Source organism: Engystomops pustulosus, chromosome 1 (genome assembly GCF_040894005.1).
Source record: "Engystomops pustulosus chromosome 1, aEngPut4.maternal, whole genome shotgun sequence".
In the NCBI taxonomy this organism is placed as follows: domain Eukaryota; kingdom Metazoa; phylum Chordata; class Amphibia; order Anura; family Leptodactylidae; genus Engystomops; species Engystomops pustulosus.
In genome coordinates, this window is record NC_092411.1 from 40,443,728 (window position 1) to 40,469,050 (window position 25,323).

At 43.6% G+C, this 25,323-nt stretch overlaps 2 protein-coding genes across 2 annotated transcripts; both read left to right on the top strand.

Annotated features, from left to right (window-relative positions):
- The first annotated feature begins 1,470 nt into the window (after nucleotides 1–1,470).
- On the top strand, nucleotides 1,471–19,924 carry DHFR (dihydrofolate reductase). Its single transcript, XM_072139104.1, has 6 exons — nucleotides 1,471–1,889; nucleotides 6,151–6,200; nucleotides 7,879–7,984; nucleotides 10,056–10,182; nucleotides 18,691–18,806; nucleotides 19,780–19,924. The coding sequence occupies exons 1-6, from the start codon at nucleotides 1,771–1,773 to the stop codon at nucleotides 19,856–19,858; spliced, it is 597 nt and encodes a 198-aa protein (XP_071995205.1). The 5' UTR covers nucleotides 1,471–1,770; the 3' UTR covers nucleotides 19,859–19,924.
- A 1,378-nt stretch (nucleotides 19,925–21,302) lies between these two features.
- LOC140130690 (uncharacterized) lies at nucleotides 21,303–25,111 on the top strand. Its single transcript, XM_072150874.1, has 4 exons — nucleotides 21,303–21,689; nucleotides 22,222–22,305; nucleotides 22,620–24,374; nucleotides 24,453–25,111. Exons 1-4 carry the CDS (start codon nucleotides 21,303–21,305, stop codon nucleotides 24,747–24,749), a joined length of 2,523 nt encoding a protein of 840 aa, XP_072006975.1. The 3' UTR covers nucleotides 24,750–25,111.
- Nucleotides 25,112–25,323: the final 212 nt, after the last annotated feature.

Sequence of the window (25,323 nt, forward strand, 5' to 3'; positions counted from 1 at the left end):
TGCATGAGACTGATCAGACAGGTGGTGACTGCTGCATGAGACTGATCAGACAGGTGGTGAGTGCTGCATGAGACTAGTAGGACAGGTGGTGACTGCTGCATGAGACTGATCAGACAGGTGGTGACTGCTGCATGAGACTGATCAGACAGGTGGTGACTGCTGCATGAGACTGATCGGACAGGTGGTGACTGCTGCATGAGACTAGTAGGACAGGTGGTGACTGCTGCATGAGACTGATCAGACAGGTGGTGACTGCTGCATGAGACTAGTAGGACAGGTGGTGACTGCTGCATGAGACTAGTAGGACAGGTGGTGACTGCTGCATGAGACTGATCAGACAGGTGGTGACTGCTGCATGAGACTAGTAGGACAGGTGGTGACTGCTGCATGAGACTGATCAGACAGGTGGTGACTGCTGCATGAGACTAGTAGGACAGGTGGTGACTGCTGCATGAGACTGATCAGACAGGTGGTGACTGCTGCATGAGACTGATCAGACAGGTGGTGAGTGCTGCATGAGACTGATCGGACAGGTGGTGAGTGCTGCATGAGACTGATCAGACAGGTGGTGAGTGCTGCATGAGACTGATCAGACAGGTGGTGAGTGCTGCATGAGACTGATCAGACAGGTGGTGAGTGCTGCATGAGACTGATCAGACAGGTGGTGACTGCTGCATGAGACTGATCAGACAGGTGGTGACTGCTGCATGAGACTGATCGGACAGGTGGTGACTGCTGCATGAGACTGATCAGACAGGTGGTGACTGCTGCATGAGACTGATCAGACAGGTGGTGAGTGCTGCATGAGACTGATCAGACAGGTGGTGACTGCTGCATGAGACTGATCAGACAGGTGGTGAGTGCTGCATGAGACTGATCGGACAGGTGGTGACTGCTGCATGAGACTGATCAGACAGGTGGTGACTGCTGCATGAGACTGATCAGACAGGTGGTGAGTGCTGCATGAGACTGATCAGACAGGTGGTGACTGCTGCATGAGACTGATCAGACAGGTGGTGACTGCTGCATGAGACTAGTAGGACAGGTGGTGAGTGCTGCATGAGACTGATCAGACAGGTGGTGACTGCTGCATGAGACTGATCAGACAGGTGGTGACTGCTGCATGAGACTGATCAGACAGGTGGTGACTGCTGCATGAGACCCATCAGACAGGTGGTGTCTGCTGCATGAGACTAGAAGGACAGGTATTGACTGCTGTATGATCGCATTAGATGTGGAAATACAGCCACAGCACCACATGATAATCGGCTTATTTATTGTATAAGATGAAAGAGCAATTATTTCTCAGTCACTATCCGCCTGTCCCTATCTCATTCTGCGTCCTCTCCCTCTCTATCTCATATCCGTAATGGCCGCGGGCACCGTGACTCCGCCTATTATATGGCATGGTCACATGTCCCGCCTGACCAATCACAGCCATGGCTGTGGGTTGCTAGGAGCCAGAGGCGGGAAGCGGGGCTCCTCAGCCCTGCTAGTGATAATGACACATGACGTACTGAACAAGTGCTGCACCGACTCAGACCACGCCCTCTACCCCCAACTGGGCCTCCTGATTGGACAGCGTATCGCAGGCGCCTAATGACGTTGACTCTGTTTACAAAAAGGTGGCGCCAAAACTACATGTGTCTGGCAGAGCCTGCGAGTGTCGCTGTCATCGTACAGACACGTTGCTGTTACTTGTAGTTTGGGTGCAAAGGTCACTAAAGAGCCACGTGTCATTCAAGCTCCACCCCCGGTACCGGCAGGCGGATGGCTGGCGAGGAGGAAAGCTGCAGGATGAGGAATCTCCTGCTCAACTCCATAGTGGCCGTGTGTCCCCCGGGCCAGGGCATCGGGAAGGCGGGGACACTGCCCTGGTCTCTGCTCAGGTACGGGAGGTCCGCAGCAGCGTCCTGTGCAGCCATATATACGTCCCCACATGAATGAAGCCTAAAGCCATAACTGTGGTGCGCTCTTCTACATATGCTTGTAGAACAAGAAACCAAAAAATGTGGTGATAAATCCCCCACACAATGGCCCGCTTTTCTTTTAGTGTTTGCCAGTTTTCTGTCTGACATTGCTCTGAAAAGAACGTGCAAACCGCTTGCACATGTATTTAACCCCTAGGCGCACCTGGACGTTATAGTACGTCCCCGGGGCTAGATACTTAGCGCACGGGGACGTTCTATAACGTCCTGCTTCTGGCACCGGCTCACGAACGGAGCCGGTACCAGAAGCAGCGGCTGTCAGCTGTCTAGTACAGCTGACAGCCTGCGCTAACACCCGCGATCGGAGCCGGCTCCGATCGCGGGTGTTAACCCCTTACACGCCGCGGTCAAACATGACCGCGGCGTGTAACGGTGTTAGCGCTGTGGATCGGATCCCCCGTGCCGCTTACCGGGGGATCCGATCCTCTTCTGGGCAGCTCCGAGGACTGGCATGTGCCCCGGAGCTGCCCGGTCTCCATGGCAGCCAGACCCCTTCCGGGTCTGGCTGTAAACTGTCTGAGCATGCGCAAGCTTGCTCAGACAGTTTACACTGCTCTACAATAAAATAGTATTGTAGAGCAGTGTATTGAACTTAAACCAGTGATCAGAGCATCACTGGTTTAAGTTCAAGTATGTATAAGTAAAAATATGCAAAAACAGTTAACACTACACATTATAATAAATAAAAAATTAATACATAAAAATATAAGCCCCTAAAATGTCACTTTCCCATAAAAAAACTTAATAAAGTATAAAAAACATAAAAACACAAAAAAACCCGCATATTTGGTATTGCCGCGTCCGTAACAATCTGCATAATAAAACAGAATCATTACTGGACCCGCACGGTAAACGCCGGAGGAAAAAAACGCAAAAAACATTCCGAAAAAAGATAATTTTTAATTAATACCCTATAAAAAATGCTCTAAAAAGTGATTTAAAAAATGTTATGCACTCCAAAATAAGCCCACTAAAAAGAACAACTGTTCTCGCAAAAAATAAGCCCCTAACAAGATTTATCTGCCAAAAAATAAAAAAGTTATGCATATGAAAAGATGGTGATGCTAAAATGAATAAGATTTTCTCCAAATTAGTTTTTATTCAGTACAATTGAATAAAATACACAAAACCCCCACATATTTGGTATCCCTGCGTCCGTAACAATCTGTATAATAAAACAGAATCGTTATTAGATCCGCAAAGTGAACCCCGTAAAAAACAACCTAAAAAAACTCTCTCTGCTAAAGATGATTTTTTATTAATGCCCTTTAAAAATGCTCTAAAAAAGTGATTTTAAAAAGTTACGCAATCTAAAATAAGACCACTAAAAAGAGCTATCATTCTTGCAAAAAATAAGCCCTTAAACAGATTTTTGAGGTGAAAAATAAAAAAGTTATGCATATGAAAGACGTTGATGCTAAAATTAACAACAATTTTGCCAAATTACTTTTTATACAGTAAAAATGGGAAAAAATAAAAAAATATATATAAATGAAGTATTTTCATAAACGTGGCGACCCAAAGAATAAAAATAATATACTATTTTCATGGTATGGTTAACGGCCAAAAAAAAAAACCACATAAAAATTTTCCTAAAAATTGATGATTTTCATTTCCTCCACCAACAAAGAGTTAATTAAATCTCACCAATTAGCTATAGATGCCCCAAAATTATGTATTAGAAAAGTGCATCTCATGTGGCAAAAGAAATAAGCCCCTATAGGTGCACAATAAAAAAAAGAAAAAAATTATAGCCTGTACAATGTGACATAGCAAATCTGATTTGAATGGCGCCTCCTTCCCTTCTATGCCCGGCCGTGCGCCCATACAGCAGGTTACCACCACATGTAGGGTATCGGTGTACTCGGGAGAAATTGCGTATCAAACTTTGTGGAGCCTTTTTTCATTTTATCCATTAGAAATGTAAAATTTTCCACCCAAAATGAGTGTATTGTGAAAAAATATTACAATTTGCAGACTCCACCTCCATTTTGTTTTAACCCCTATAAAACACGTAAAGGGTTAACAAACTTCTTAAAAGTGGTTTTTCATATGTTGAGGGGTGTAGTTTCCACAATGGGGTAATTTACGAGTCTCGCTATTATTTAGGCCTCTCAGTGTCAATTAGAAGTTGAGCAGGTCCATCTAAATACAGGTTTTGGCGATTTTACAAAAAATGTGAAAAATGGCACCCAAATTCTGAGCCTCATAACATTCTAGTAAAATATGTGGAATCTTAAAAAACCATGCCAACATAAAGCAGACATTTGGGAAATGTAAGTTATGAATTTATTTGGGTGCTATGACTTTCTGAATCAAAAGTAGAGAATTTAGAACGTTGAAAATAAAGAATTTTTCAAAATTTTTGCCAAATTTTGTTTTTTTTCATAACTAAACGCAAAAGATTTCATCCAAATTTTTAAACTAATTTGAAGTACAATGTGTCACGAGAAAACAATCTCAAAATCCCCTGGATATCTCACAGCGTTCCCACGCTATAACCACTTATAGTGACACAGGCCAGATTTGAAAAATGGGGCTGCGTCCTTTAGGCCAAAAGATGCTGTGTCCCGTAGGGGTTAAAAAGTGTTTGCACCAGTTTTGTGTTGCAGCTACACTGTGTCCTACAAGACTGAAAAATTGTGCACCCAAAGGGGGCGTATTAGTGCTTAGTCAATCCGTGCGCCACATTTGTTACTGACATAAAACACAATTCTGCACGATTAACAAAGTGCACCGAAGAAAATGGTGCCCACTTCCCAAGCAGTGCAGGGGGAGCCAGATTACTGAAGGCCCTGTGCCAGTTTTGATGAATCTTTTGCCCCCTTCATACTGCACATAGTACAGACTGCACTTGTTTTGATAGCGTTAGGCCTTATGCAGATGATCATGTGCAACGCTGGGCTGGGACCTAGGTGTAGCATACCGCCTGCTGTAGAAGGGAGATGGGGAATGAAGGGTGCAGCGCTATAATTTTTTTTTGGGGGGGGTATGCGGTGCTGTGACACGCGCGTGCCCACTGTACCAAGCCATGAATAATTCACTTTTGTGGGATTGATTATATATTTGCCTTTCTGCTTTTTCCCTTTATTAAAGGACCATCCCTATTAGAGCAACGTGTTCTTCTTCCTACTCCTACTTAGTATGGTATCAAAGCTGTGATGGAGCTGCCACACTGATTTGGGATGATAGCTAATACAATCCTCTCCATGGCTGATGCAGACACTGGTAGTTTGTATGCAACGTGGGATATAGAAGTATAGATGTAGGAACCCGAATGGAACTGAAATCTTCACTTCAGAAACCTTTTATTAATTCAACTGTTTTAATTAGTTTTAAAACAAAACTATCATTAAGTTTAACAAAAAACAAATTTAACAAACTCACCGGTGCTCCTCTTCATCCCAATCCCGGGGCTGGTGTTCTTTAACCCCTTACCGACATGTGACGTAATACTATGTCACATGCCGGGTGCTGGTGCGTGGAGAGGGCTCACGGGCTGAGCCCTCTCCATAGCTGATAAGTCTTTGCTGCATATTGCAAGGGTTGATGATGTCACGGGGAGCGACGATCGGTTGAGATGGCAGACTCGGGTCTTCTGAAGACCCGGGGCTGCTTCGGGTTAACCCATTCATCACAATGTGCTCTCAGCACATTGTAATGAATGAGGAGTGAAATCCCCATATACTGCCATACTGTACAGGGCATGGAAAATAAATACCACTATTTTGAAGTTTAATTTGTTACGCAGAAAATAAGCCATAACACAGCTCTGTACATGGAAAAATAAAAAAGCTATAGATTTTTGAAAGTGGAAGTGAAAAATGAAAACGCAAAAACGAAAAAGGGCTGCGGCAGGAAGGGGTTAATCTTGAAGGGATCGCCTGGGAAAAAGATTTATAATTAGCAGCATGAAGCATGGGGACGAGATATCCGATGCTCGGGGCTGCTTATTATGCACATCCTTGCCACCTCCCTCTTCCAGCTAATAATAAGTTGTTGTTTTTTTCTGGGCGATCCCGGCTTTTGGTAAGTGGTTGATTTCCTTAAAGTACAAATGTTTAAACCCATCCAAATGTATTTTTATTTTACATGTTAACAGCCTTTCATCAGAAGTAACATCCTGTAATTATTCATCTATATTAATTTGCTATGTTTTTAGGAATGAATTTAAACATTTTCAGAGGATGACCATGACCCCGACAACTGAAGGTAAGCAGTTCCTGTACATTATATCAGTGTCTGTCAGCACTTTCCAGGGACAACCTGTTTTATTACAGACAATAACTATTTATTGCCACCAGTTAATATGTGATGCACTGTGTTATGGCATCAGATTGCGCTAAATAGCCCTTAGTAAAGATTGGAAACGCATAACATGTAAATGTGTGTCTGTATAAATGGATATGATTTAAAGGTAGAAACAAAACCGCTGTCCCGTCTTGGCCCCATTTTTTTTAAATTTGCTGTAAAAGAAAATTGAATGTATCTGGCTTAAATTTATTGGGGGTCACATTGGCAATTAGATGTCATTCTGCAGCAAATGAAAACAGTGGATATTGTTGGAGCAGCACTGCATCGACAAATAGAAACTAATCTGACACGTGCTGTCTGCTCATACACACTGCAGCGTGTCTGTGTCAACTGCCCTTGCCACAAAACTCAGAGCAGGTCCTATACTTGCCCGTGTTTCTGGCTCTTGCAAATATCACACATGAGAGGACCTAACGGCTGATGACTTGCAGCTCCATTGTTTGCAGCCTGTGGCCTCTGTAGTTGTACAACGCACACCATTATGTGTAGAACTGTAGATTTGCATGGTATTGCAGCCCAGCCAACTTTACCTAAAAGGAACTAAGCTGGACACAGACCATGTCATGGATGAACATACAGTTACTGACCCCTGATGTGGAGCTGGTGCTTTACAGAACACCTAGACCAGTTGAAGGGCTTTTGTTTGCTGTTGGATCTATTCTTTGAACTGAAGAGTTGGTTTTAATGGATATCTACCATCAAAATCCATCCTGATAGTCCAGGGACACTTATTCAGAGATCTGGACACTGGACACTGTGGAAATCTTTCTATATGTGTTATCCATGGCCTCCTTCCTTCTAAAAATCAACTTTTAAAATTATGCTAATGAACCAGAAGGCATTACTAGATCCCTTTTGCACTGTAGCGTCACAGGCTGGTACACTGTGCAGGAGGGTGCAGGGGGGATTGTGAGATGTTCTCCTGTGTAGAGGGTGTGTCAGTCTCATGCATGTGTGAACTGCTGGCAGAGGCTCTATTGCACTGCCTGGCCATGCTCCGTACTGTGATGGGTGAATACACCACATCAGAGATGCTATAGTGACGGAAACTCTGCACTGGACACAGGCAAGTCATTTAGGGAAATGGGAAAACTATTTGAAACTATCCTGGAGATTCTTGATTTCCTAACCTTGTATGTAATATTAACATTCCTCCTTCATGCTGCTGGCTTCTGCGAGCTCTGCACAAGCGCATTAGCTCCTGCTCAGTCCCGGTGGCAGAGTGCACACTCCTATCTTTGCAGCCAACGGCACTTAGCCCGGCTACTGTGCTTGCTTAGAGCTTGATGAAGCTGCAAACAGACTGTCGGCAGCGCACTGAGGACACAGAAGGATGTAGGACAGCAGTGGCTACTTCAAACCCCAGTAGGCTCTGCCTTTAAATTTGCATATTAGTTAATTTAACGTTAGATAAAAATTCAGCCACTTTCCTGTGTTGTAGTCTTGTCCTGCTCATTGACATTGCCTTCTCCTATGTCTCCACTAGATGTCACTGCAGTAGTAGTTTTGCTTCTGCAGTGTGTAGGATGTTATGACTAGAGAGCAGGAGGGTAAGTCTTGTGCACTTCTCCCACAGGAAAGCAAAATGTAGTCATTATGGGGCGAAAAACATGGTTCTCCATTCCAGAAAAGAATCGACCTTTGAAGGAACGAATAAACATAGTCCTTAGCAAGGAGCTGATGTAAGTCATGTGCTTTTGTTTTATTAATTTGTACAATATTCTGACTGCAGTTAAATGGGATGAAAACTTTTAACCATTGCTCTTCAATTACCCAGATGGAGTTACTAAATGCTCTTGTAACACTCCTAATTGGTAGTATTGGCTTTGAACTGAGCCAGTCACACGCTTCTAGCCTTCCATACCAAGGGTCCTGCATAAGTTTTGAGAATGACACAAATATTATATTTTCACATGATCAGTTGCTCTCTGGTTTTTGTGTGTTTGTCAGATGTTTTTATCAATCATATTATGGCTACATTCACACTGCCGCAGGGGGGACGTATATACGTCCGATATACATCCCCCATAGACGGCAATGGGCACACGATGCCCTACGGAAGTGGTACGGTGCCGCACATGTACTGCTCCATACCTGGAAAAAGATGGGACATGTCTTATCTTTTCCAGTATTACGGCGCCGTGCGCCATACATCCCTATGGAGAGGAGCGGGGGTGAGCACCGCTCACCACCTCCTCTCCTCGCGCGCTGCCGTGTGCCCGCCGTGCTACGGTACGGCGGGCAACGGCAGTGTGCATGTAGCCTATGAGTAACAAAAGCTTTTATTGACAGGTAGAATGAGTTAATGCAGCAAGTCAGTATTTGCAGTGTTGACCCTTCTTCTTCAGGACCTCTGCAATTCTCCCTGGCAGCTCTCAATCAACTTCTGGACCAAATCCTGACTGATAGCAGTCCATTCTTGCACAATCAATTTTGTCAAAATTTGTTGGTTTTGTTCCCTGAGCCATTTAGTTATCACCTTGGCTTTATGGCAAGGTGCTCCATCATGCTGGAAAAGGCATTGTTGATCCCCAAACTGCTCTTGGACGGTTGGGAGAAGTTGCTCTTGGAGGACATTCTGGTCCCATTCTTTATTCATGGATGTGTTTTTAGGCAAGACTGTGAGAGCCGATTCCCTTGGCTGAGAAGCTGCCCCACACATGAATGGTTGCAGGATGCTTTACAGTAGGCATGATACAAGACTGTTGGTATTGCTCACCTTGTCTTCTCCGAACAAGCTGTTTTCCAGATGTTCCAAAGAATCGGATTCATCAGAGAAAATGACTTTACCCCAGTCCTCAGCAGTCCACTCCCTGTACCTTTTGCAGAATATCAGTCTGTCCCTGATGTTCTTTTCTGGAGAGAAGTGGCTTCTTTGCTGCTCTCCTTGACACCAGGCCTTGCTCCAAGAGTCTCCGCCTCACAGTGCGTGCAGATGCACTCACACCTGCCTGCTGCCATTCCTGAGCAAGCTCTGCACTGCTGGTAACCCGAACCCAAAGCTGAAACACTTTTAAGAGATGGTCTTGGCGCTTGCTGGTCCTTCTTGGGAGCCCTGGAGCCTTTTTGGCAACAATGGAACCTCTCTCCTTGAATTCCTTGATGATGCGATAGATGGTTGACTGAAGTGCAATCTTTCTAGCTGCGATACTCGTCCCTGTTAGGCCAGTTTTGTGCAGTGCAATGATGACTGCTCGTGTTTCTTTAGAGATAACCATGGTTAACAGAAGAGAAACAATGATGCCAAGCACCAGCCTCCTTCTAAAGTGTCCAGTCGTGTGATTCTTACTTAATCATGACAGATTGATCTCCAGCCCTGTCCTCATCAACACCCACACCTGTGTTACTGGAGCAATCACTGAAACGATGTTATCTGCTCCTTTTAAGGCGCCTGCAATGAAGATGAAATGTGTTTTGGGGGAAAAAGTTCATTTTCTAGGCAAATATTGACTTTGCAATTAATTGCTTTTAAGCTATAGGTGCAGAAATGTGTGTTGCGGACACTTTATAAATACATGTGCAAGCGCTTGGCATGTTCTTTATAGTGCAAAGCCTTTCACAAATCTGAGGCAGTGTATCACTTTTACCTAGGGTTTTCTCATTTACATCTACAATGTTTTCATGGTGTATGCTTTGTCACAAAGTGTAATAAGAAAAAGTAATTTATATTGCACGTAGGCCATAGATCCTTCTGACAGACTTGTGAACCCGGCCGTGAGCACAACTCGTGTAACATGTCCTTATGTTAAACAGGGAACCACCAAAAGGAGCTCACTATCTTGCCAAGAGTCTGGATGAGGCTTTGGACCTGTTGAATACTCCTGAGTTAAAAGAGAAAATTGATCTAATTTGGATCATTGGAGGCAGCTCACTCTATAAGGTAAAGAATTTTTACTAGTAAGCGGAGATTTATCTAGCCACAACGGCAAGGGGCACTTATCTTTATTATGATAGGAATGAAGTGTGGAATAAAAAATAAACCAGAATTAATATAAAAGTCTGGCTATAAGGCTACATGAACACTGGTATAGCGGCCACAACCTGGGAGGAGATGGTAAGGATGAGCACTGCTTAACACTCCCATCCCCATAGGGACTCCGGGCCAGACTCTGCAGAGAGACACTATGGGGGACATTTACTTAAAGCGTCGGTGTCTGCATTGGCTTTGTTACCGACCTGCTCTGGGAAAGAAGATACACATTTAATATTGTAGAGCTGTGCAGAGACATTTCTGGCGCCGAGACTATTTTCTGTCCCTGGGACCAAAATCTGTCCCGAGCACCAGAAATGTGTCCAACAGTCCCTGCTAGAGCAATTTTCTTTTGGTCTACTTTCCGCCAGTTTACAGCGCCCAAAAAGGGCTGCGACACATATTAATTGTGTCTGAGTTTCCACTCCGCCAAAGCCACGCCCCTTTTCGGAGAAGAGTCGGAGCAGACGGAAAAAGTCATTTTTTCTGGCGCCGCCAGCTAATAAATGGGTAGGAGAGCAGAACATGTGGTGAGAGCGCCACAAAACTGGCGGAAACGCCATAGTAAATGTCCCCCTATGTGCTCACTGTGTGTTTAGCCTTCATTTACTACATTGCTAATGATGATCTGGCTGCAAATTGTACGGCCAGATCAAATGGCTGCAGATGGCATTGTGCATGTAGCCTAAGGACTCTTACACAGAAACGTGTGCAGCCTGTGTAAATATATTCATACTTCCTCCATACAGCAGGGCTCTTACACACAAACGTGTGCAGCCGTTTAAATGTAAGTCTGTAAGACCTAGTTCACACCACTATTCGTTGCATCTTCAGTTTTGTCATTTTAATGGCAGAAATAACACTTGCTGCAGTTAAACTTTCTTAAATTTACCTTCCAGTGAAAGTTCTAATTTTTACCATGAGTTCTATGTGTCTGTGTCTATTCTATTCCATAACTGAATAATAATAATTCCTAATTGTCCCCATGGGGCTCACAATCTAAACAGCCTACCAGTATGTTTTGGAGTGTGGGAGGAAACCGGAGGTAACCCACGCAAACACGGAGAGAACATACAAACTGTTTGCAGATGTTGACCTGGGTGGGTGCTACTCACTCATAATGGACACCATGAGCTTTGGTGTGAACTTAATATTACTCGTTGTATACTGCTAAAGAGGTAACTGTTTTCAGCATGGATGGTTCCATTACTATATGAATTATGCTTGAATAAGGATCTCAGAGATTTGTATCTTGAAAAACAAAATTATTTTCTGATAGTACTGATAATACTTAAATGGGGGACCGCGCTTCTAATCACATGTAAGATAAAAGTGCAAATACAAGTTCATAGGTCGCATTGACGTCTGTACAATCATCATAGACAGGCAGTTGAACCCCTTTGAAAAAGTCCCTTGCATATAATAAAGAATAGGCTTTACTTTGTACCTGCGGAGCATTGTGGATGGTACCTTTCTGCAGTACTGATGATGCAGCTCTTGACAGCTCATACACTAGGTAAGAGGAGAATGAGGAGCTGCCATGGCTGTTGTGTGAGCGGTACACAACACAGCTCCTCCCTGACTTCTCCAGGCATCATCTTGATAGGTCAAGTAGGCCAGAGCTACAAAAAGTTACGCCTCCTCTGCATGCTGATGCCTCAGTATTGATACAACCTGTACAGCTAGGAAGCTGGGGCTGTCCTGGAAACAAGTGTGTGTTTTGTTTTGTTTTTTTCAATGTAAATTTGAATTGTGAAAATTTACACTGGATTAATGTACATCCTGGGTTGTGTTCACATTATGAGGTTCATTGCACTTTACATATTTCAAATGCATCAGGCCAAAGCAGGTGAGTGTTGTCTTTTATCATCCATTTAAAAGGGTCATTTTTCCCTTGTGTATTTTGGCCTCCTCTTGGCACATTGGGGCTCAGTTACTAAGGATCCGTCGGACGCACTTTCGTCGGGTTTCTTGAATATTTCCGCGATCAGATTTTGGCGCATCGGCGCCGGCTTGCACACGACAGAAATCGGGGGCCATGGCCGTCGGACAACCCGACTGATTCGGACAAACCACGGAGTTTAAAAAAGGTTTTGTGTCGCAAGATCAGCACACCAGGAAGAAGCAGGTTAACTGGCAGACCTCGGCGCAGCAGTGACGCAGGAAGGAACTCGGATGCACGATCTTAGCGAATCTCGCCGGACCCTAATCCACGTTGGACAACGACTGCGGTATTGCGACGGGACCGGGTAAGTAAATCTCCCCCAATGTGTTTTTGTTCAGTTCTAGGCCAAGAGACCCATAGGGTGGCTTGGCTGAAGGAAAGTCCTTTTCTAATTGTCTAATCCACAATAACTTTCATTAACCACTTAATGGGTAAGACTTAAAGGGGTTTTCCCATGAAAGAAATTTCTCATATTTCAATCCCCTAGTGATGTTAACACAATAAAGAACATTTTAACCTATTACTTTACAATGTTACTTTTACAATGTTTTAATGCTGTTTTAGCACCCATCACTCCCTAGGCTGCTCAGTGCAAAATTCCAGGGTGTGGGCAGGGACTCTTTAAAGAGAACCCGTCATGCAAAATAACCCCCCTAAACTAAATATATTTTCATACACTGCCATTAGAGAGCATTGCCTCTGTCCCTTCATTGTCCCTCTACATGCCTGTAAACCTAAGCAATGAGGTCCTAAAGCTGTATGCAAATGACCTGTGAAATGTCCAATGAAGCATTAGCATATTCAAGCTGTCCACTCTATTCATGAGTGGGAGGTACAGCCACACCCCCAGTGCTTGACTGACAGCCTGTATAATGGTGTGAGGCTGTATAATGATGTGCTTCCTGGTGCTGGTGGCCACGCCCCCGGCAGCCTGTGTGTGCATGTGTGTGTGTGTTTAGGAGAGATACAGCAGCTCCATGCAGCCATGTTACAGCAGAACATGTCAGATTCATGTGTAGCTGATGTCTGTGTCTCTCACCTGTATATTAGGAGGATGCAGCATGTCAGCAGATGACATACACACACTAGCCATGCTTTACTATACATTACACACAGACATGAGCAGGGGGAGGAGAGGGGAGGGGTAACAGGGGTGACATCACTGCTTCTGACCATGTGACCAATCTCAATTACATAATAAAGAATAGATGATTTTACAATGAATAATGTATGAAATAACTAGATAAAGGCTGGGATGGGATCCTTGTGAGCTGCTCCAACAGGTAGAGGTGACAGGACTAGTGACACAGACCTGATGACAGGTGTCCTTTAAGCAGACACTTCATGATCCATCTAGTTTTGTCGGGTGACAATGTTGTTACATTATCAGGGTACAGGTGTATATGCACTTTCATCTGGCTTCTGACTAACACACTGACGCACAGAAATGGAGATGAAACAGATCAGAGATTAGATGCATGCTGCCTATTACACAGAGGCTTTTTACAGACTTTTACACTGTCAGCTCTGCTCTGCTCACAGATATGTGCCTGCCCCCCCCCCCTTCCCCTGGATCACTTATTTCCTTGTAGGTTGCAGTTTGCAGCTACTCTCTTCTCACAATCTCCTGGCAGGAAGTGTCTACGTTCATCAGTATATGCACCGTGCTGTACTGCAGGGGGCGTGGCTACAGGCACACAGCAGAGAGAGATAGAAATCTCGGCTCCACCCATCCTGATCTTGAGAATGCTCGGCCTTATGCGCAACAGTTTGCAAATTAGGACAAACATTCTCGTCCTAACCTATTACAGAGTACGTATGGAAAAAAAAAAAAAAACACCAACCTTCTGAATAATGGTCATTACTATGCTTAGGTATTTAACTTGAAGAGCTGGACAATGATTGATTAATTTTGCTTGTATTGTGCGTTAGGAGTCAACAAGGCACCTAGAGAATCCAGGGTTTAGTTTGGGAGGTGTGTGTTAAAACGCCTTCATTTTCTCTGACATCCAGTGCACTTGTACTTGGGGAAAAAAAAAACCTAGTCTGGTCAAGTGCAGAACTTGAAGGACATAAAGCTAGGACAACAGTGACTTCCCACAATCTGTTTAAAGAAAACAGATGTAAAAAATGAAAAACGGACTTCTGCTAGAATAGATTTCGATGGACCTTCTGCTACACCTGTGTTCGCGTAATGCAAAACTCTTATATAGACTGATGGAACAGCTACCAAAGTCAGACAGCTGTAAACACTGGGGCAGATTTATAGTGTCCTAAGGTTACACAGTGCAGATTTGGGACACTTTTTTTTATAAATCTGGTGCAGAATAAGACTGTCTAGTATAAGGTTAGACAGTGCAGAGTTACACTAGACAGTCTTATTCTGCACCAGATTCATACAAGTGTCTAATGCTGAATGATAAATCTGTCCTAGTGGAAGACTGTCTAGTCACACTCTGCACCTCCTGCAGTATATCTTACACCAGAAAGTTGGGACGCAATTCTGTCGGTTCAGCAGTAATTCTGGCGAACTGACCTTTTATCGAGCTAGTCGTAGGAAAGCCAGAAAACCGTCTAAAACCCTTTATAAATGTGGTGCAGGCGTAGTTTGCACCAAAAAAAAAAACACTAACACAATTCTGTTGTCCATAGATTAATAAATCTCCCCCACTGTATTAAACCATTGTAACATATGTGCATAAAGTACTGAATATCTGCTGAATTAAAGCAATTACTTATTTTCCCATCTACCCAACCCTACAGTAGCGGCTCGTACGTCTCTAATCTCAATGCCAAAATCACAGACCTGCTACAAGTGTCTGGCAGGATCTCCAATCAGTGGAAACTGTGTAAATTACACTCTTTTTATACAGATATGGAAACGGGTATTTAAAGGAAAATGCCGACATAATTGACACAACAGTTAATCAGCCTTTTTCGGCATTTCCAGCCTCCCGTCTCATTTGTGACGAGCGCAGTTTGAGCACTATTAGGCCAGGAAGCCTGCCTTTCATATTTACATGCATTGTGCTCTGGTTCTGACTCATTCAATGACCTTTTCTCTTCATTATTTTATTCCATGAGAAAGTCAAATCAATCTGACTGTTTATACAGAGCCGCTCTGTTGTTAACCGTTTACATTATTACAATTACATTGCAAATGCTTTTTTTTTGGGGGGGGGGGGGGATACACACAGCCCCATGTATAAGACAACTGCTTGTGCTGCAAAACTACTCCCCTCCCACGTGGATTTTGCCATATTTTTTAGGTTGGTTTTGACAGGCTGGTGTCTATTTCCACTTACCTGCTGTGTAACGGATGTTGAACCTGATGATGAGGTGACAATCTGCAGAAAAGTCATCCAAGCAGATTGCAATAAAAGAAATATTTAATAATCAAGCACTGCATCTATTTGAGAGCTGAGAAAAACCCATCAGTGAATAAGACTGGATGATTGAGGAAAAAATCATCATTTTGGAGAAAAATAACATAAGTGATGGACCTTGTTTAAAAAAAAAAACGTTTGAAACAAATAAGTGCTTGGAAGAGGAATTGGGAACACAGCAGCGGGTGATATTTATCACAGTTGGCAGAGGTGATGTATTTACTCTGTACACATACCTGAAAGGTCAGCACACATATTATCGGTCCAGGCAGCGATGCACTGTGTGTATATTAGAAAAGTATCAGGTTCTGCTTCCGGACAGGTCAGAGATTGATATAAAATAACATGAAGGCCATTAACAGTCTGTGTGTGTGTGTGTGTATATGTATGTGTAATATATATATATATATATATATATATATATATATATATATATATATATATATATATATATATACACTAAGCACACTGTTGAAGGACTTGTCTGGTTAAGCGTAATGCAAGTCCTTATTATCCTTAAAATGGCTCATTTCCCATAGTTATAAGAGACCTTAGATAAACCCAAAAAATGCAATTTCTATATTTTATTTCAAACCCATATTAAATAATGTTCTAGTAAATAAGTCTTGGGTACCCAAGACGGACTGCCATGAAAAAGGTTTCTATACTTACTTATTCAATCCACTGTAAACTGGATTCCCTATTGCCTTTAAAGAGGAGCTTTCACATCTCATATGTGGAGATTAGCAAACCATTCTGTCAGGGCGCCTTCACAGATTCAGGGGTGCTTTTGAGTTTTCTTTCTAGCCCAACCCTTCGTTTGGTGAGATATTAGTCCCTGTATCTGACCATTGTATTACTCTCCACTGTTAGAGAGGGGGGTGGAAGGGGCTTTTGCTGGTCATCTGTCAAGATGAATATTATCATAACATACACCCTCCTCCTTGGCTCCATCTCAGTGGAGAGGATTATTATGGTCAGATATTTTGACTGATCTCAGCAACCGTAGGGGGACTATAAATGCCCTAAAGTATGGTATGTGCATCTTCACAGTGTGAGGAGGTAAAAGGTCCCCCTTATAGGGTTATACGGGAGATTTTGTTTAAGGACACAGTAATAAACAAAATGTAAGTAATTGAAGAAGTCTGAGTATGTGAAGTTGTGGCACTCCCTCACGTCACAAGTAATAAAACCCCATTTGGTGATCCAGGAGGAGGGGGCTGGAGTGTAATTAGACGGAGCCCAGAAGCTTATTAGGTGGAAGCTCGGGGAAAAAAAGAATAAGTCCACATTACATTAGATCAAGAGTAACAGTGAGTCATGTTGAACTCCCTGCAGGTAGCTTGTCTCCATGGAAAAGTAACTACCCACGCGTCTTGTACTGTGGACACTTCTAGAAGGAAAGCTTTTTGAACTTTAGGTAGAAAGAAACTATTCACTTGCTTTAAATAACAGGGAGCCGGATTAGTCTGCGCTGCAGTGAAATCCTATTTTGGGATGAAATTTGTGATTACAAGTTTGTAGAGATTTTTTGTTTTGGATGATTTTTATCAATCCTACCACTGGATGCTGACGCATAACACAAACAAGGGGGTTAATTATTTGCAGATTACTGTTTATTACAAGTTTTTATTTTTTGAAATGAAGAATTTATCAGATTTCCATTTTCATTGATTTTTGTATACACAGGACTGTCAGATGGAAAAGAAACTGAACAGATATCACAAAAAAACAAGGCCTTGCACAGCTCAATCAACAAACTGTTGGCCAATTTTTCTAAACCCGTTTAGTTTTTCACAATTTTTCAAAACCTGTTTAGTTATTTTTCTTCTATGTAGAGTGTGAGAGCTGTAGGTTTTACATGCAAATATCTGCAGTTCTGTTAGTGCCAGTATAATCATTGGATGGGACTACATCATGGCTGTTACTGTGATTCTTCTCACACCCCCAGCAGTTACTGAGCCTCTGAGCTATTGTATTGTAAATGACTCCTCAATCTTTAGAGATGACAAACAGGAGATTTCTGAATGTTCATTTCCTTTTGCTTAAAAAGCAACGCTGCAGTTTATAGTTATGTTCCCCTGACTTTTATCATCTACAATAAGGATTGTTTATATCTTTGCAGGTTTTAGGAATTTTCTAGATTTTTCTTTACAGTTTTATCAAGATAGAAGTTGGGTTGGGGGTGGTCTAGTGGAGACTTTTTTTGGTTTCCAAAAAAAAAAAATAAATAAATAACTTTAAGATTCCTGACTAAATTGCTGCAGAATATCCACACCCAGTACTAGAGTTCCCACTGGTAGAGTGCAACATATAAGTTCCCGAGTTAGAATCCACAGCCATAATACCTACTATGGATTCTATACCCTCCACTGCTTGTACTATTTGGCCTAAAAGGGGTTTTGAAGTTCAGAAAATTTGTGGGGCCGCGTTGTAGCTCCCCTTTCCCACGTTGCAGCCCACATTTTATTTTATTTTATTTTTTTTTTTTTTTGAACTGCTGATGATCAATGGAAAACTTCCTTAAAGGGAATTGGTCACCAGATTTTGCCCCATTAAACTTATGGCCCTCTCTCTGGCAAGTTATAAAATGTCTTTATACCAGCGGCACTGGGCCGCAGCTGAAAAAGAAATATCATATAGCATCTGCAGGCTTCAGGGCACATAGAAGAGGGGGCTGCTATGGCTTCAGGAAACAGTAGTAAGGTGAGTATTTGTTTTTTGTTTTTGTTTTTTTTTCTTCAAAAGGAGGTGGAATGGACTGGGAGAGAGGAAGGCCATTACTCGGGTGTTATAATGCCCCCTCTTCTGTAGCTTATAATAGTTGCCTTTTGGTAGCCCTATCGTTAAAAGTACCGGCGACTAAAAAGGGGGCATTATAAAGATGGGGCTGTAAGAGAAGGTATTTTGATGTGTATTTCATAAGGGGGCACTTACAGCACAGGAGCTATTAAAAGAAGGAGCTGTAGGAAAGGTGGGGGCTTTATATACATTAGTCCTGCACCAGTACCTGTTTAAAAAAAAAAAAAGCATTCCTACAGCTTTATTTTCTGTTTTTAATTTTTATTACGTGTTTTGTTTTGACAGGAAGTTATGGACAAGCCGGTCAACCAGAGGATATTTTTAACCAGAATTCAGCAGGAATTTGAATGTGACACCTTTTTGCCTGAAATTGATCTCCAGTCATATAAACTACTCCCAGGGTAAGTTAAAGGTGCACTAGATTTTACCGTATTAAACCACCAGCTCCCACTGATAGGATATGAAATGTCGATGTTGAATTACTACTTTTATGTGGAATCTCGCCTGTTTACCTCTCTGCTCATTTTCACCAGACTTGAGGAGAAGAATTATTATTTTTTTTCCTGAGTCATGTTAAGAGGCTGCAGCAGCAGTGTTACCGGTAATTTAGATGCCCGTATATTTGGTTATTTAGTACCTAGAACCATGCTTTGTCGTATTTCCTCCAAATAAAAAGTTCTGTTTTGCCTGAGATGAGTCAAGTTAAGAAGCTGCTGGGGAAGGGTCACTTCTAATCGTTTTATAGTATTTAGAAAAGTAGTAAAAAATGGGTTGATTTCCTTTCTTTTCATTTAATCTCCACTAACTATGGCTTTAACTGGCAAAATCTCCGGCTCTGTACATCCAAGTCGCCTTGTGCGTTCTGAAACTTGACATTCTTTTCTTTTAAGATTAATCCAAAAGCATCTATTATGGCTCCAAGGTCCCTCTCTGTACACCTTTATGATCTGGACTGAAGAATCCATTATTCACCTTATACTAGTGTGCACATGGAATAAAATAACCTTTATCCAAGCAAACACCACATCCAGGAAATTGATTTTCCATAGAAGTGGTGACCAGATGGTGAATGAAATGCATCGGGCTGCCAATAGTAATTTGTGTTTACAGCAATGATCCAGGACACAAAATTTTTTTTCATGTCATTGAGAGTCGTAAATTTGCATTCAATTTATTCATTGTATGAAATGATGGTCCTCGATGATGGGGAAGCCGGGGAACATTTGAATTTCCTGCCACTTATCAGATCTCTCCCGTTCCCTCTCTAAGGGAGCAATTCCAATAATATACTGTGTTCCACTTTATTTCTGCTGCATTTTCTAATCCCTGCAACAATAAATCCTGTATTTATTGTGTGTTTTCTTCTATTTTTAGATATCCAGGCATATCGTCAGAAATGCAGGAAGAAAATGGCATTCAGTACAAGTTTGAAGTCTATGAGAAAACGGTGTAACTGAAAATTAAATAATTTTTGCTTGGCTGTATATTTTATGGAGAATAAATTTTGTTTCCGCTTCGTCCCCCATGACGGCCCAACCTGGAGGATGCCCCTTGACCTCTGCAGGGACAGGAAGAAGAGAGGTTAAATGCTCCCCCCCTTGCATCCTCCCGCCAGTGTTCTTCCTGTCCCTGCCGAGGCAGGACAAGAGAGGTGCCCTCTCTCCTCCAGGGGGGGGGGGGGGACGAAGTAAACTTACGGGTAGTCCTGGCTGGCTAAATCCCGGCGGGCTGGGGCGTTCGGTCGGCCTTGTGTCCTCCCTTTCGCCGCCCTTCCAGTCCGTTCGTCCTGGCCGCCGCTCCGCGATCCGTGTGTGAGCGCGCGGCGGCCGAAAAAACTACAATTCCCGGCGTCCTCGAGGTCCGATGACGACTTCCGGTCGCGACCGGAAGTGGCGGCTCACAGGACCGCAATGCATCCCTGGGAACGGGAGCACGGCGCAGGCGAAGTCTACAGGGGGATGGGCTCCCCATTAAGGTATTTAAGGTCACCTGGAGCAGGTAGTCTCGCTGATCTCAGGTCTAAGATCTGTGCGTGACGCTGCGGTGCTGGTTTCCTGTGCTGTGTATTTCTGAATTTTCCTGTGCGCTTCCACGGCTTTTATGATGGCTGACGAGGCAGACCCTACCTTCCTGCATCCTCCGGTTTCTGTAAGTGGGATTTTGTGCAGGTTTGGGTTTTTTACTGTGTGTAAAATAGTGGGTCATTTATTATCCTCCGCTTGCCCTTTCAGGAGAAAGACCAAGGGTCTAAAACGAAAGGCAAGGAGGATAAAGGGGATAAGACGAGCAGGTCTGAAAAACCCGAGAAAAGCCGGCTTAGAAAGTGCAACATGTGTGCCCACTCTATGTCCGACTCATACAAAAAGCCGATTTGCAAGTCTTGCATCGACAATTTTATGAGAGAGGAAAAGACATCCTTCTTAGACGAATTAAAGGGGTTTATCGAGGAGAAAATAAGTTCTTCAGTGGCCGCTGCTACGTCCAGGCCTCCACCGTGTAAAAAACCTAGAGTGGAGCCGGATTCTTCTATATCTGAGGGGGGGGATGATTCTGAAGCTCCCTCATGCTCATACGTAGAAGATGATGATCCTACGGACTCACAAAAAACAGAAGATTCACGTCATCTGTTTCAGTTCGAGGAACTCGATGGTCTCTTAAAAGCAATTAGACAGACCTTGGAAATCGAGGAGATTCTTCCCCCTAGATCTAAGGAGGAGGAACTATTTGGGGGATTGAAGGCAAAACGCCAGAGGGTGTTTCCCCTGAATGACACGTTAAAGGAGCTGGTTTCTGAGGAGTGGCAAGAGCCAGAAAAAAGGGTTATCGTGTCCAAAAACTTTAAAAAGAGACTTGTTTTTGAGCCCGAGGAGTCTAAAGTATGGGACACTTGTCCAAAGATGGATGTGCAAGTTACCAAAATAGTAAAGAAGACTGACCTTCCTTTTGAGGACGCGGCCCAATTAAAGGACCCTATGGACAGGAAGTCTGACTCCCTGTTGAGAAAGGCCTGGGAGACCTCCATGCTCAGTCTGAAAACTAACTTGGCTTCCACCTCAGTCGCAAGGAACTTGCTGTACTGGCTGAATGAGTTGGAATCCCACATCAAGGAAGGGACTCCGAGATCAACAATCTTGGAGAACTTTCCTTTGCTGAAATCTGCAACAGCCTTCCTCGCAGATTCTGCTGCCGAGGGAATTCGTTTCGCTTCAAAGGAGGGAGCACTTACTAACTCTACCCGACGGGCGCTGTGGCTAAAACAGTGGAACGGGGACATCAGATCCAAGGCAAAACTGTGCAGTCTTCCCTTCTCAGGGGAGTTTGTGTTTGGCCCAGAGTTGGATGCTATACTTGAGAGAGCATCAGATAAGAAAAAGGGCTTTCCTGAGAGATCGATACCCAAGAAGCAGCCCTTTCGAGACTTCAAAAGGGATTCCTACAAGGATAAAGGGAAAAGGGGACGCTGGAGCTACCCGAAAGGAGGTAAAGGGAGAGGGTTTCTGTTCTCCACCCCAACAGACCCTAATAGAAACAAAAAACAATGATGCCATAGTAGGGGGAAGGTTGCTGAGATTCAGAGGAGAATGGACAAAGGTCACTTCAAATCCCTGGGTCTTAGATATATTACTGCATGGTTACAACATCGAATTCCTCAGACTTCCCCCTACGAAATATATGCCACCTTCACCTTCCATGTCACTTACATCCCACAGTTTAATATGGCAAGAAGTAACTTCTCTTTTGTCTTCTGGAGTGATTATACCTGTTCCACAGGATCAAGAGAAATCCGGTTTTTACTCTTCTCTTTTTTTGGTAAAGAAACCGAACGGCACAAACCGACTAATCATCAACCTGAGAGGTCTCAACGAGTTTATCGTCTACCGGAAATTCAGGATGGAGTCGGTAAGATCAGCCACACACATTATTCACCAAGATGCATTAATGTGCACTATAGACTTAAAGGATGCATATTATCACATCCCTATACACCATTTCTCACAAAGGTTTTTAAGGTTTTCTGTCTTGTCTCCAGAGGGTGCTACTCTACACTTTCAATTCTGTGCACTCCCCTTTGGAATATCATCTGCACCAAGGACCTTTACAAAGGTGATGGCAGAGGTGGTGGCGTCTCTCAGACTACAGGACGTACTGATCGTCCCGTACCTAGACGACCTGCTCATTGTTGGCCAAGACAGGGGGAGCTTACTCTTCTCCAGAGATCTCACCCTAGAAACCTTAAAAAGACTGGGATGGATAGTAAACTACCAGAAGTCAGAACTTTCCCCAGCTACTGTGAGGAAATTCCTGGGTGTAAACCTGAACTCAGTTTACCAAATGTCGTTCCTTCCACAGGACAAGGGAGACCACATCAAGGATCTGATAACAAGGTTCAGGAGAAAATCAGTGATCTCTATCAGAGAAGCTATGAAGATTCTGGGCTCTCTAACAGCCTGCATCTCCTCGGTAGCCTGGTGTCAGGCCCATTCCAGAATACTCCAGGGATGGATCTTAAGATCCTGGAACAGAAAACAGGAGGATCTGGACAGGAAAATCCCAATCCCACCTGCCGTCAGGGAGGACCTGCTATGGTGGTTGGAAGACGGAAATCTGAGGAAAGGGATCTTCTGGTCAAACAGCCCTTACATCCCAATCCAGACAGACGCGAGCCAGAGGGGCTGGGGGGCAGTGATGCCTCAGCAAATTTCCCAGGGTACCTGGACAGAGGAGATTACAAGAAGGTCCTCAAATTTCCGAGAGTTGCAAGCAGTATGGGAAGCACTCAGCGCGAACACTCCTCTTCTTGCCCACCAACACCTCCTAATTCTATCAGACAATACAACTACGGTCTCCTACATAAAAAGACAAGGAGGAACCAGGTCTCCTCTCCTGAGTACCCTAGCTCGGAAAATATTTTTGTGGGCAGAACAACACACTCTGTCAATATCTGCCACTCATCTAAAAGGCACGGAGAATTCAAGGGCGGACTTTCTAAGCAGAAGAAAGATCCTACCAAACGAGTGGAGCCTCAAGGAGGAGATCTTCCAGCGGCTAACATCTTTGTGGGGTTATCCTCTAGTGGACTTGTTCGCAACAAGGGAGAATACCAAATGCCTGCATTATTTTTCTCTGGAAAAAGGGGAGAACAGGGAACGGCTGGACGCCTTCTCTCACTCCTGGGACATTCCGCTAGTCTACGCCTTCCCCCCAATTCCCCTGATCGCCAGGGTCCTGAGGAAAATATTTCAGGAAAATACCAGAGCCATCTTCATCTGCCCGAACTGGCCGAAGAAAAGCTGGTACCCACTCTTGAAGAAGATGTCACCAGAGAATCCAGTCATTCTTCCGCTATCAGAGGACCTACTACATCAGGGTCCAATCCATCATCCAAACCCAGGGAAATTACAGCTGTCTGCCTGGATCCTGAATCCAGCTTCTTAAGCTCTCAGGGACTCTCATCTGAAGTCATCAAGACCCTGAAGGTGCTTGAATTTCTTCAAAAGGGTTTGGAGTTGGGTTTGTCTACCAGCACCCTGAAGGTCCAGGTGTCGGCGCTTAGTGCCTTCTTCGACCAGCCTCTCATCGAGCACAGGTGGGTCAAAAGATTTATTAAAGCTGCCTCTAGGTTAAAGCCTCAGACTGTTAAAAAATCATCAGCATGGGACTTAACTCTAGTTTTGAATGCCTTAATGAAGGAACCATTTGAACCTATTGATTCCTCCAGTGTTAAAAACCTGACACTTAAGACAGTTTTCCTGATAGCCATCACTTCTGCTAGAAGGTTAGGTGAACTTCAGGCTATATCGATTAGGGAACCCTACATGAAAATTCTAGATGATAGAATTGTGTTGATGTTGGATCCAAATTTTGTTCCCAAGGTGGTTTCCGACTTTCATAGGAATCAGGAGATTATCCTACCCTCCTTCTGTGAGAACCCTTCTTCGGCAAGAGAACGCGAATGGAGTTCTTTGGATGTAAGACGTTCTGTCCTAAAATACCTACAAATTACAGAGGCCTGGCGTATTGACTCTAACCTTTTCATCCAATTCCAGGGGAAAAATAAGGGGAGGAAGGCGTCGAAGGCGACTATTGCAAGATGGCTGAGACTGGCAATTGCCTCATGTTACGACCTACAGAAAAGCCCGATACCAGCAGGAATCCGAGCTCACTCGACCAGGGCTATGTCCACATCTTGGGCGGAAAGAAGAGGAGCGTCACTAGATCAGATTTGCAGAGCTGCAACGTGGTCTTCATCCACTACATTCTCCAAGCATTATAGGCTGGACTTGCACTTGTCAAAAGACCTATCTTTTGGACGCAAGGTGTTACAGGCTGTAATCCCTCCCTAAAAAAGCTTACTAATTTTGTAAGTCTCCAGGTTGGGCCGTCATGGGGGACGAAGCGGAAATTGTGAATTAGATTACTCACCGGTAATTCTATTTCCGTTAGTCCACCATGACGGCCTATATATTTTCCCTCCCAGCTGGATTTCTTCCTTTCTTTGTATTATTATTTCCAGATAATTTTCCTTTGTATGTGGAGCAAACATACTAAATAAACCTGGTTGTATCTTCCTCAGCATGGTTATTTTGTAATCACTGGCGGGAGGATGCAAGGGGGGGAGCATTTAACCTCTCTTCTTCCTGTCCCTGCAGAGGTCAAGGGGCATCCTCCAGGTTGGGCCGTCATGGTGGACTAACGGAAATAGAATTACCGGTGAGTAATCTAATTCACAATTTTCTGTTTGTAGATTAGCTTTTTTATTCATAATATTGTGTATTTTTTTTTTTTTTTTGTGGCGTCAATCTTATGCAGAGCTTGCCGAATCAGTCTCTGAATAGTTACATAGCCTGAAGATTAGGGGTCACCGTAACAGCATAATGTTGTCACTAGTGAGTACCGGAGATAGCTGAGCATTGTGCT